The sequence below is a fragment of the Balearica regulorum genome, chromosome 1 (genome assembly GCF_011004875.1).
Source record: "Balearica regulorum gibbericeps isolate bBalReg1 chromosome 1, bBalReg1.pri, whole genome shotgun sequence".
Lineage (NCBI taxonomy): Eukaryota > Metazoa > Chordata > Aves > Gruiformes > Gruidae > Balearica > Balearica regulorum.
Window position 1 is genome coordinate 195,828,296 of NC_046184.1, and position 14,037 is coordinate 195,842,332.

General features: G+C 42.1%; 1 protein-coding gene across 3 annotated transcripts in view; it reads left to right on the top strand.

Moving 5' to 3' along the window:
* The window catches only part of FLT1 (fms related receptor tyrosine kinase 1), a 116,077-nt gene that overhangs the window by 57,862 nt on the left and 44,178 nt on the right, over positions 1-14,037 (top strand). For all 3 annotated transcript variants that reach the window (XM_075742083.1, XM_075742082.1, XM_075742084.1), the window contains exons 12-13: positions 7,300-7,408; positions 13,647-13,937. In XM_075742083.1, coding sequence (XP_075598198.1) covers positions 7,300-7,408; positions 13,647-13,937 — 400 coding nt within the window. The remainder of the gene's footprint in view (positions 1-7,299; positions 7,409-13,646; positions 13,938-14,037) is intronic.

Genomic DNA, 14,037 nt, shown 5'->3' on the forward strand with positions numbered 1-14,037 from the left:
GTGACAGAATTCAGACAAAACCCTTCCTCATCTGCTGGGATATTCTAAGACTGTTGTTAATAGCACTGAGCTCACTGAATGCAGCACGTCATCACAAGTGTCTGATTCCAATGGACTACTACTGTGAGCAGTTCTGCTACTGCGAACAGCTATGAACAGCTCTCCGAGCAACTTCCACATCAATGGAGTCCTGCTATCTAAACAGAGTGTCTACCCCACTTCCACATCCAAGCATAGCAAGCATGGTAAAAACAATCTCAAAGCTCAATGGAAACAACAAAGACATGAGAGACAAAGCAGTAGGAAATAGATGAAGAAACTGAAAAAGTTGCACATGTGGGTTAGCATGAAAGGAGAAATGGGGGTGACCACAGGATGAGATTATTGTAATCAAGGGAAGAGATGAACAAGCAATGGTCAAAAGGTTTCTTTCAGCAATCAAGGTAGCTGTTTTCACCTTGCTTAAAGACATTGTGCCAGTTTCACCCTTTTCCTGTATGTGCAACATCTGAGTCCCTCCAGTTTGACTTTTCGCTGTGGTAGGTTGATTGGTTGTTTGTTTGTCTGTGGTTATCAAGGTAGCCACACATATATTTTTAAAGTCAGAAAAACCTCAAACCCTGCGTCTGTACAGTTAAAGTAATGCAGGAAGCCTGTGCTACATTATTCTTCTGGTGACAGAGAAACCGTGACAACAACAGTGTTTTAGTAACATTTCCGTTTAAGCCTTTCTAAACGGACGTTGAGAAACTTGAGTGGTATAATGGAAGAACTTTGTAACATAATGATACTTAATCATAAGACAACTCTTGAAGTGATTGATTCCCCCACCCAAAGATTTCATTCTCATTTTGTTGGACATTTCAGTGACTTCCTAAAAAGTTGGGCTATTCTTAGACTTACCATGTAAGTAGGTCAGAGACACTCTCTTGTCATTCGGCTGCTGAAAACCATCACTTCTGAGTGTTCCTTGCTACAGCTAACTCCTACATATAACTCAGGGCTAATGCTGATTATTATTATTATTGTTATTCTTAGCATGATCAATATTCATTAAAATGTCAATCTCTGAATGACCTGGTATTAGAGCTGGTGTAATCATTGGTATCCATGCATACATATCAGGTATATGTTCTCTCCTGTGTGTGCAGGCACATACTGGTTTATCAACAGCTTTGAAAGAAAGAGTCAGTACTGCTTGTACAGGTGTACAAGGGACAGGGAGCTGCAGGAGAGGTGGGCAAAGATCCTGGGCATGGAGAATGCACAGAAGAGCATTAAGAAGGCAAGTTCAGATGAGAGAGTAGACATTGTTGGCCTAGAAGAAAGGATGATAAATCCAAGGGAAGGAGACAGTAGACAGCAGGGCAGTTGAGTACAGGGAAAAGTCGGAGGGAGTGGAACAAAACCCCCTTGTTTTTGGGAAATAACCTACTAGAGCCACATTTTTTAGAATTTGATATGGAACAGAAGGTCCTTCTGCTGATAGCAAATGTTGGCATCCCACTGACAGTAACAGGTACCATGAAAACTGGGTCTGTGTCACAGTGCACGCCTCCAGGAAATGTATATAAAGAACAGTAATGCATGAAGTTGTGGTTTATCATTCATATGTGTATATACAGATAGAGATATAGATAGATACAGATAAATCTATGTATGGCCTTGTTTTCCACTGCATAAATACCTTACTGACACAACTTTTTAATGGCCCCATCCTTTGTGAGTGACAAAGCCATTTGACTTCAGGGAAAATGGAAAGTAATCACCCCATAATAAGACTCTGCACAACCAAACCTAAGCTCGCTCTTGTCCGTCTCTGGTTTGGCAGGCAATGATGAGTCAACCTTGCATATGCTGACTGTGGGTAGTATTAAAAACTGTGACAGTCCAACACAAAGGTGGAGTGCAAGATAGTTACAAGAGTCAGTCCTTCTTGGACATAACCTATAAGGTGTCACCATGCAAAATAGGATGGGTCCATCTCCTGCATCTTCTGTGCCAAGCCCTAAACCTCTAGCTCTCTTCCATGTCCCCTCGTTACTGAGGAGATGATGAGGCATGTGTTATGTTTGTTCTCAGTCCTTACACGTGCCAGCTGTGTGGCCAGTACATCTGTGCTGACTGGCCATCTGAACCCAAAGCAGAAGAGAAAGCTGTTTAGCTCACTACAACAACACCCATTTTGATCCTTCTTCTCTACTCAACAGCTGGTTTGCATGAAATGCATGAGATCTTAGGAGCTTTGAGTTATCTGTTGATTTTGGTTGAAATTAGGCAATGGGTTCAAAAATTACTGAGGGCGTGGGGGAGGAGAGGATGCTGGCAGACAGATGGACAGGCTGGCAGGCAGATGGACAGACAGTGTGATCTTCCTAGGAAGCCAAGCTAAAGATAGCCGTGGGAGCGTAGCTTGCCTCTCTTTCTGCACATCGTAACTTCTCCTGGGGCCTTCCCAAGTGCTACTAGAATCCCTGTCAACACTTTTAAGCAGATCGCTGGAAGGTGCCAGCTGAGCTGAGCCCTTGGTGAGATTAAAACTAGCAGAACTTGGCACCTGCCTCTGCTGAGCTGCAGCTCCCTCCAGCTCCTGAAACCCATCCCCTCCCTCGGTGCACAAGGGAGGCAAGAATGGAGCACTGTCTCGCTCTACCTACGGCCCGGGGAAGGAGAGCAGGGGTGCCTATGGTATAGCTGTCTGCAGCGTGATCTCCTCGCCAGGCAGCCGGCTGCGTTCAGTCTCATGGCCCTTTCGAGCGGGACAACACAGGATGCAGAAGGAAACCGCAGCTCTGCTTGCTAACAGCAGTGACTTGCCTGTGTGACCCAAGGGGGAAATGGGTGCTGCTCTGCGTGTGTGTCCTGCTACTGAAGATACTTTGGTGTTTCTTGTGTGGCGGTCCTGAAGGTGAAGCCTGTCATTCAGATGTTTTGCACTGATGCGCCTTGCCAACACATGAGGCAATCATATGTCTTTGGCATAAGCTGACCAATCCAATAGTGCGCTGCCAGTATTTCAACATGGATCTTCCTAAATAATATTCCTTTAGCCAAAGATAAATCCAAGGGGGTGAGGAGAGCATATTTTAATTTATTTCCCATTTTTTTTAACAAATATGTCTTCTTAAAAGCGTAACTAGGAGAGAATCAACAATATTTGGCAGACTTGCACTAACCTGATCAATGCTGAAAGGAGAGCATTTTGATTTTTAAATGTATGGGCTGTTTAGAGAAGTTAGCACAGCAGTCTCTGGATGGAACGTGTTTATGCCTGTGTCTGCAGAGGCCTTCTAGGAGTCAGAAAAGAGTCAAGTTACCAACCATTTTCTGAAACCTCCTCTTGCTTCTCTGCCATCAGCTGGAGCAGTGGGAATCCTCCATCTAAGCTACTTTCAGACAAAAGAAATTCAAGCAGACCCTCTGGGAGAAAGACCAGCCCACCCTGGCTCCAAGCACAACCACCATGCCAGTTGCTTTGCACCCTCCTTCCCCCTCAGTCTTTTCCTCATCAGTTTCCATCATTAATTTCTTCTTCTGTCTCTCAGGATTTCTGCTCAATGCCTCTTTTATTTGCAGGCAGAAGCAGCAGCAGCAGAATGTGATTTACTTCCCTAGATCCTGGCTCTGAGATGAGCCTGTAGCGTAGTACTTCAACTGAGATGATGAGTGCAGAAAGGAGGAATAAAGGATCAAAGCTTTGGTGATAAATGGGGTTTGTGGACTGATGATGCTCAAGATGTCCAGCAATGCCAGGAAGGATTGGCCCTGTTCTGTCTCATCATGGCAACTGGATTCAGACCTTCTCTATACAACATGGATGCAAACCCAGGGCCTGAAATTCTGTGTTGTGAAGCCATGTGATACAAGCCTGTGCCAACTTTTTCTCTTGCTCCTTTTGCAGCAATACCTGTGTAGAGAAACCACGCAGCACAAACTGATCTCATACAGCCATCATTGTTCAATAAACAACAACATGCCAGCTTAGTTTTGTACACACTATCTCTCTGGTGTGTTTTGGCTGGCATTCATAATGCAGAACTCAGACTGCACCACTGGAGGGCTCACAAACTGTTTAAAGAGATGTTATCTTATCCTTATGACTAATTTATAAGCTAAAAGATTTATGCAGAGACATGTCTCTGAAATATTCTGTTCTGTTGCAAAGTCAGTCTTGCTTTTTCCTAGACACTATGGCTTTCTCTGCCTTAGTCAAGTAAACATACCAATGACTGCTCTCTGCTGCTAAGGCCTGTGTTCATAACATTTATCTCCCTTGCCCTCCAAAAGATGTTGGTTGCATGGAAGTTGCCTGTTCGGAGTGATCCTAGGCTGTGCTAGAGGAGCATTTGGGACAGTGCAAGTTGGTCAAAACCAAAGCAGTGCTGGGGAAAAGCATTCAGTTTAAATCACTGAATTTCAGTGCTGAGGAATGTTCTCTTGGGTCACTTAATATGCAAGAAAAGGCATAATCTATAACCTTTGGTCAGTAAGTGCAGTCATACCGCGTAAGTGTAACTGTATGTGCTGTCCTCAGTGAAATAAAAGTAATAATCACATCTTAGTGGGCTGGAGCAGTAAAACTTGGATAGGGTACACAATTTTTCATTAAAAACTAATGCCTGATAATGTCAGGACAAAATACAGTTTGGTACTACAAAAAAATATCCAAACCATTGGACTAATTGTGGGAGAAATAATTGACACAAATTTTTCAGGCTCATAAATGCTCTGGTTCTGCATGTAGCAGGATAAAGACAGGTGCCCTGGAGTCAGAGAGTAAGAGCTTCCTTCTTCTTCACTGTACATTTTAGGTCACTGTTCCTACCTGGGTAAAGTTGCTATGAGGTAATACCAACTAACGCAAAAAAAGGTTAATATTGTGGTGGAAAGTCTGGGATGGCAGAAGCAGCATTTAACCACCCACGTTAGCCCTCTGGCAGATGTTATGGGACTTCCTTCTATTCTGAGTTAATGTTGATAAAACGGCTGCAGGAATCCTGCCACTGAGCCCTGTGTCCACACTTTACGAAATTATGTTTAAAAATTGGAAGGAATTCAAAGAGAATGACAAAATAGAGCCAGGGCTGGACCCACACTTTGTAATTAGGAATTTGTAGAGGCCAGCCCACTGAATTTAGCAAAACAGGATGATTTTTTTAAAGGACCGTAATTGTCTTTCTGGTATTACTGAGCCTCTTTCATCTCATGGAAGAGCCGAAAAGGTCAGTTAGAAAAATTCTAGCTGGAAATAAGGTGTAGTTTGTGAGCAGACAGGTAGCTGATCATTGAGACAGCTTAGCAGGGTAGAGTTGCTGTTAGCATCACTTGTAGTCTTGAATTTGCCATAGGGCAGTTCTCTAAAGCAAATAAGCTAAAATTAAACAACTTGACTCCACTGGGTTTGGTTGAGTAGGAGGAAAAGTAATATACTCCTTCTACTAAAGAATGTTTTGGGAAAACAGAAGATCTATATTATTTAGAAGTTCAGCAAGGAGTTTGGGGATAGCCATGAAGTCTCTGAGTAGGAGACATAGAAGCAGTGCAAATGTTCAGCCAGTGTTTATGTAGAAATGTAGATAACTGGTCCTTATTTATTACTGACTCACCCGCTTGTGCTTGTCTGCCTCTGGACTACAGCAATCGGGCAGACTTAAAAGAATGTATTAATTGCACAAAAATGATTTTGAAGGCTTTTAGAAAAGCCAAATAATTCCAAACAACGGGATTCCAGGGCCACAAAATTTCCTTTTGTCACTGTCCCAGCTCTGTCTGTAGCTCCAGCCAATGCATGTTTTACAGATGAAATAAAATGGAGACAGAAAGACAGAAAATTAAGCTACTAAGTTGTATCTGAGACTACATCCCACTGCTTAGATCCATGTCCGTGCCCCATGTCTCAGCTCCATATCAGAATGACACCTCAGTTGTTTCTGCATAAATTTCTTCTTTCACCTAGTGCCCAAGCCATTAGACGATGGCTTTCCATCACCATGAACTTATGAGTCTTATTATTACAATGATTTTTATTTTTCTAAAGGCACATCAGGTGTTGTTGGTCCCTGGCCTTCCAAGGTCTCATCTTGGAAGTCATCACTTTGTGAAAATATTGTGTGCTGAACCTCTTAAGGTGGTGATAGAATGCAACCTAAAGAAACCTGACATATTATTATTTAATAATAGAAATATTAAGTCAAAGAAGAGGAAATATTAAAAAAAAAGGACGAGTAAACATGTCTTTTCCCCTGACCTTTCTCACCTGACACTTACTTGAGAAAATGAAAGAGAAATCAGATACATTTAATGCCAAACAGAGCTAATTTTTTCCGAGCATTATCCAAGTGCCTGAGGCATTCCTCATCTCTTCCCTTTGCAGTCTGACTGCCCTACAGGCTGCTCATCTCTTCAGGTGAACCATGTTGTGTCATGTTTCGTGTTTTGTAGCTTATCATTACATCATTAGCAAGAGATAAATCAATCTGCAAGACACATTCAAAGATTTTTGGTTATGATGGCTCTGATAATATAGAATCATAGAATCATTTAGGATGGAAAAGACCTTTAAGATCATCAAGTCCAACCGTTAACCTAGCACTGCCAAGTTCACCACTAAACCACGTCTCTAAGCAACTTATCTACGCATCTTTTCAATACCTCCAGGGATGGTGACTCAACCAGTTCCCTGGGCAGCCTATTCCAATGCTTGATAACCCTTTCAGTGAAGAAGTTTTTCCTAATATCCAATCTAAACCTCTCCTGGTACAACTTGAGGCCATCTCCTGTTGTCCTATCACTTGTTACTTGGGAGAAGAGACCAACACCCACCTGGCTACAGCCTCCTTTCAGGTAGTTGTAGAGAATGATAAGGTCTCCCCTCAGCCTCCTTTTCTCCAGGCTAAACAATCCCAGTTCCCTCAGCCACTCCTCAAAAGACTTGTGCTCCAGACCCTTCACCAGCTTCGTTGCCCTTCTTTGGACACGCTCCAGGACCTCAATATGTTTCTTGTAGAGAGGGGCCCAAAACTGAACACAGGATTCGAGGTGCGGCCTCACCAGTGTGGAGTACAGGGAGATGATCACTTCCCTGGTCCTGCTGGCCACACCATTTCTGACACAATTGTTTTCTGTTACTCATCTACCCTTTCCAAAACCGTATATGGTGACATCTCCTTTAAGTAGCCCCAGTGATTCTATGGAGAGACTGAATCATGAGACTGTCAACAGTGACCTAGGAAAAAGAAAAGGGAAGCTTTAACTGAGTTCCTGATCCAGTGAGAGCTAAACCTTTTCCTTCTTTTGCAGACTGCTAGCACTCTCGTTGTAGCTGAAACCAAATCTTCTGGAATCTACAGCTGTGTGGCATCCAATAAAGTGGGAAAAGCCGAAAGAAACATCAGCTTTATCGTAACAGGTAAGATCTAGTCCCCGCTAGAACGAAACATGTTTCCTGGTCCTAGGGTTATAACTGTTAGTCTGTTGCCGCTTTTTCATTCACAATTTGAAAATTGTTGTAATGTGTGCACCTGTAAACTCATACCATGCTTTTGGGTGATCCTGGAAGGGTTTTTCACAGCAGCTGGTCTGGATTTCTAAGAAGGACACCAAATCTGGTGAATGATTCAACTCTCCATCAAGTATCCCACCATGACACAAATCACTCACAAATATAGCAACCTGTAATTCCCCTTTTTAAATCGCCTAGCATCTGCAGTCATTCCATATGTGAAATTTTACTGTATTTTCAAACACCAGTAAGCCAGTTTTGTGTGTGACACTGATGGTGTCTACAGCCTCATCCTGCTGCCAACCAGGAGATTTCACAACATAGTGTCCAGAGCAGTGCCGGTGTCTGCAGACAGCGTGGTGACAGAGGTGGGATGCCTGGGGTACCTGGGCAGCCCCTCACAGCTCTCAGGGACTATGGAAACTTGTAGGTAAAAAAGTGGCAGGGCATAAACTACAGAGTTTTGTTCCCTCTTCTGAGAAAGAAAACCTTGCATGTAATTTGGGCCGTGGCACTGAGAAGACTTCTTGTGTTAGCTGCACATATGAGTATGCTTCCAGTTATTTTTCCATTACTAGATGTGTTTAGATGTTTTCAGGTTCAGAAACAAATTATTAAATGTTTGACTTCTGGAATTACTGGAAAAGACGCAATGATTTTATTTTGGTTTTGTTTACAAAGTGGTAGTTCATAGAGCACTTAGGCTGATGACAACTTTCAGGTTAGGTCATTAAAGAAAAGTAATTCATTCAGAAATATGAGAAATTATGAAAAGGTTAAAATATCACGATCCTTTAATCCCAAAATCATAATCTTGAAGCTGAAAGGGAAAAATAATTTTAATGTATCCCTTTTAACTTTTGCTTTCTCTTATCTGTTTTTTTGTTGTCAATCTCTTGCTTATCATCCTAATCAGTGATTTTGGTGAAACTCATTATGCTACTCTATTGAGAAATATCAAATGAGAGTAGACACACACTCACTAGATTTGGTTAAAAAAAAAGAAAGAAAATTTCTTTGAAAAATGTCCCCCCTCATGATTTTGAGGACCAAAATTTGTATTTTTTACATATTCTGACTACGTAGTAATACACTTTAACATTTAGAAAGTGCCAGTTATCTATAAATACAGAAGTCTGGTAACATGCATGAGAAATATAAACCGATAAGTGACACATAGGCAGGTTGTTAAAATACAGAAACAAAAAGAATATCTGCATGTTCTGTTAATGGATGTGACAAGAACATTTGCCACCTTGAGGATGACTGCTGTCCCTGCTCTCAAATCACAATTTTGCTTTTCTTCCTATCCTTACACTGTGTCTGTTTGGACAGAAGCTAAACAACAACGCATAGTTCTCCATAAATTAATGTGCCAGTGGCACTGTATTCTGATCTTTATGTGGGGACTTCACGTGTAACTTTGAGCAGTCACTCACTGAGGCTGTTACTTTTGTAATGTGCAAGACGCTGAATTTGGCCTTCTCTAGCTCTTACTGCTCAGTCTTCAAAATAATGCATGAAAGAAAGATCCTGAAACCAAATGAAGCTGTATTTTGATGGGCCCCATTTGCTGAACCCAAATCTCCCTTTCAAATTTTTGATGGCATTTTCAGATAGTTTACTACAGTGACATGAAGGAGTTAGTTTCCTTACTTAGATCTCATATTCTTAGATCTTGACCAGGGATAGAAGGAGATACTTCTTGATACCAAAGCTTGCATGAGAACATGCAGAATATTATGGCTTTCCTTTGAAGACTCTTGTTTGGCTGGTGTTCAGAGAGAGGAGTGGCTGCTTTATTATGGCTTGGAAATTCTTAATATCTTGTCTGGTGGCAAACTTTCTATATAGGGTGGTAAAGTTGAAATGCATTTGTCCTTTGAGTTCCTGGAGCTGAGCACTTCAGTTGTGTAACATGGAAAGTCCTGATCGTTGGCTGACACTGAGTGGCACTGATTGAAAGCAGTGTGTTTAAACAATGCTGCTGTTTTGTCCTTGCAAAAATGAAGTTATGCTCATTTTTCTGTTTTGTGCACATAGCGCATCAGTTGGGCTTGCATGGTGGTAATCACAATTCTCCTCTATCAGGCTGAGACCAAACTGCTGTGCCTGGGTAACAGTCTGTGTTTCACATCAATGAAACAAATGTGCCCAGCATTTGCTGAAAAACACACTGAGAGAATAAAAATGAGAGCCCTAAATGGTGATGGATGTGAATAGAACACTGCAAAGAATTTCCTTCTGATGAGTCCAAAACCAATACTTCAAGTCTCGTGTGACAGCTTGCGGCTAATTTATCTTATGTTGTTGGGTCTGCTGGTGCCATATGAAGCCAGCCTGAACCACACAAAAGTGTAAGAGCAGTCTAGGCAGGAGAAGGTGATCCCTTGTAGGGAGAAGAGCTGCTGCTCTTTGTAAAAGGGACAAGCCAGAAACAACCCCAAAGAGCAGATGGACAGAGCCTGTCCTGAACAGGAAGAATCCCTTTCCTTGGAGGCAATCTCCTTCAGGCCTTGTCCTGGGGATGAGAAAACACATGTGCACTGGTGAAGCAGCTGTGGTGGTGTAAGGAGTCTCTTTTCTATAGGCAGAAACCGTTGGGAAGGTGGTGGGAAGGCAGAGCTTGTCCCAACAAAACTAGTTTGGCAGTGGCATGTTCCACCCCTTCAGGGAAAGGTAGATGTGAGGAAATAAGTGCCAGAAGGTGTAGCAGAGAGGACCCAGAGCCCTTTCTTAAGTTATTGTAAATCTCATTATTTCTGGGCTTGAAGTGCAACTTGTGTGTGAGGTTCTGGGAGTTTTGAGAGTAGTATAATTTTATAGCCTGTGCCTGAGGGTGTGGGATGTGAAGTCCATGGGCTCTGGCGTAGTTTTCCTGTCCTATGGCCTGTGTCAAATGGACATTTTTGGGGTGTTCTCACACTGACTTATTTTGAAAAGCAAATCTTTGTTCAGGGCACAGAAGTAGTTGTGAACCTTACATAAAAGCAATGTGGAAAGGTGATTTCTGAAAGCTGTCCTGCTCGCTGATATGGAAACAGTCTCTGTAACAACACCTTTATGCCAAATTTAACTGTGGTAGCCCCCTTCCCTCCAGCCTGCCCCTTTCCCTACATTTTGGGCTGTTTTGCTGGCACACAGCAGGCCCATGGGTGTGTTTGCAATTACAGAGGGTGAAACAGGAACAGCTCTGCCTTATCTCCCTGGTTTCCCAATGTCACTAGGCGCATTTTATTTTGAGATTCCTGATGGTGCTTGGCAAAGATAAACAAAATCTTCCATCAGGAAACCTGGGAGCTATTTCCACAGGAAGCTTCAAATCACTAAAGTAAATAAAACCCTTTTACATTATTCCCAGCCACATTATTTAGCTAGCCTGAGCCTGTAACTACTGGTAAGAGGTGTCATATATTAGGGGGCTTGTAGCCTTTGAACAAATGACTCTCTTGGAATCCTGTGCATTTTGCTTTTGTCCCTGGATTTATTCAGAAAATAGTCTTTCTTCACAGTAGACACAGCTAGTAAGAGCTACAGACCTGACAACATGGAAGTAGTTGCAACTATATTATGCTGTTGGCACGCTATCCTTTTACTTTAAAAATAGTTCATTTGCCTCAGTCCCAGGGGATCTTTAGTTTCATCTTAAGAGTTTTGCTTGGCTCTTCCTAGCTTTTGCAGAGTACTGGCATCTGCGAAAGCCAAAAATTAGCAGTATTTCAGGCCCGTACTCTGGCTTTCCCTACACATATCAGAACAATTTGGGAAGTACTGTAAGTAAGAAACAGCAATTTCTTTCATCCAAATACTTATCCACAATAAAAATTTTGGACCTTTGATTGATTTTGAGTGTGTCTGAATTCAATGCTTTTTAACTAAATCAAACTTAGGATTCACTTCATCTAACTTAAGCCTTAAAGTTAGGTATCTAAGCCTAAGCTGCTCATGTAGGATCTCTTCATAATTAAGCATGAGGGATCAGGATCTCTGGAATTTGACTCATCTTAAAGGTGATGGGCCTCATTGCCCTCTGGAGGTGCCTGTGTCACTCCATGGGCTGTAAACTTTTGCCCATGCACCAAAAAAACCTACATTCGAGTAGGTGTCTATATTTTGATGGCTTAGGGTAAATATGCTGTAACCTCTGTAGGGAAAGGTTTCATCTTCCAGTTGACATGTTCCTAACTGAGATCAGAATCTGGCACCATGCACCTTTACATATCAAAAAGGACGCTGATGATAGTCACTCATAGATGAGTTCACTAAATGTAAAGTTTTTCTTATAGTTTTGTTTGCTGGAGAGAGGAAAAAAGGGGATTCCCAATGAAATGTAAGAGGAGCAAGTCAACACACAGGCTTTAATATCCAATCTAATATGTTAGTGTCATTGCCTCCATTAGGTTGATCTTTGGACTATACATCTGAACTACAGCTGACGATAGGCACACACTTTGCTCCAACTGCAAGGGCACGATGAGTTCAACCAACAGAAATCAAGCCTCTCCCTGGAAGGCAGCTACAGTCAGAGGAAATTTCAATCCAGGACTTGCAGGAGCTCATTTACCCTGTGTTTAACACTCAGGGTTAAGTGTGGAAAAAAAGGATATTAAGGGGGGCAAGTGATGCCAGACTTTCAACAGGCAGAACTTTGTTTGAAAGGTAGCAGTGAGCAGGTCATGTTCATGGTCCCCCTGGAGAGGCAAGGCAGCTCAATTTGTGTTGTGGGGATTTAGGGAGAAGCTTTCTGATGGATTGGTCAGTCAATGGATCTCAACTGGATCTCAACTGGAGATCTACTCTTTAGGTATCCCTGCTGATGTGACATTAAACCTGAAGCGACATTGGTAAGCACAGAACTGAATGAAAGTCAGTGTTGAGATGTTCATGCTCTAAGAGATGAGAAAAGAAGGGATAATTGTCTCTTATGAAAGATGAAACCATTCTTATGACTTTGAGTCAAATTCACAGCCAAGTGCCATAGCAATTAGCAGTGAAAGAACAATTGAAAATGGCCAAATTCGATGTCAATTAACTGAGAAAAAGGAAATTACTTTATCAGAATATTGGCTACAAATAAACCAAGAGAGGTTGCACTCTAGGAGTAAAACTTGGAAGTGCTGTCTTTCAGGAACTTGCTTCTACTTTCACTGAGGTCAGTGGTGTAACTCACCCTCGCTGGAGAGATGAGCCCCAGGTGGAGGTGGCCAGGAGGCAGTTGGCACCGCTGCGGGTCTGCGCCGCTCCCCAGGTGGAGGAAGCTGCAGTAACGTTACTATGAACCGCCAACATGACTTTTTCAAGTGTGACTTTTTACATTGGTGGCTAAATTATTCCTGCCTGAACTATCAGCTATGAAAAATCCTTGTGAAAACTTAGGTCATATTTACACTTAGTCAATGTTTGGTGTGATGGTCCTTGATTTCTCTCAGGTGGAAATATTATTCACTTATGTTTAATGACAAGATGTCTGAATAGAATGGTCTTCATCCTAGTGCTGCCCACACACAGCTGGCCACCCAGGCCAGCAGGTACTGTTTCTGCTTTCCTCTTGGGTGGCTGATGCACTTTAAATGCATGGAGGGTAAATCTGTTCCAAGGATAAATCTCAGGCGTGTAATCACAGATTCAGTTATTTCTCAGGATTTGAAGCATTTTTAAAAAACAGATATGATTTGTCTAAATACTTATGAATAACAAGAAAACAATACAACCAAGCACGATGAGCTACAGTATTTTTCTGTTGTCCTCTTGGGATTCATTTTCTCTCATCCAGTTCACAGGCTGGAGCTGAGATCAGAATTTTCCTCTTTTTCGTAGTCCTACTGCCCTGTCTTTAAATAATTCTGCTTTTGGTACCTTACCCCAGTTTGTCTTAACTTGGCATAACATTTATACAAACTCATCACTTCCAAGAGTAACTTCAGTTCACACCAACTGATGTCTGAGCCCAAGTGTCTCGTAGCTCCAAGACAAATTATAAGAATTGCTGGAGCCTAGCATATGAAAGGAAAGATTACAGACTTCAGCAGGAAGACAACGACATTGATTAGTTCAAAGGCTTCCTGATAAAGGGAAAAATATATGCCGTGTTAATTTTGGCTCATTCATTTCGTATAAACTAAAAAGTGTTCTTGATTTTTGACAGATGTACTGGGTGGATTCCATATTAGTTTGGAAAAAATGCCCATCGAAGGAGAGAATTTGATATTGTCCTGTTCGGCCAACAAATTCCTGTACAAAGACATTGCTTGGATTTTACCGAGGACAGTCAACAATCAAACGAAAGTAAAAAGGTCTCTCAACAAGGAGTACTCCATCACCCTCACTCTGACCATCAAGAACGTTTCCCTGGCACACTCGGGCACCTATGCCTGCCGAGCAAGGAACATATACACGGGGAAAGAAGTGCTTCAAAAGAAAGACGTTACAATCAGAGGTGAGCACTGCAACAAAAAGGCTGTTTACTCTCGGATCCTCAAATATAAAAGCACAAGGAATGATTGTACAACACAAAGCAATGTAAAACATTAAAGGAC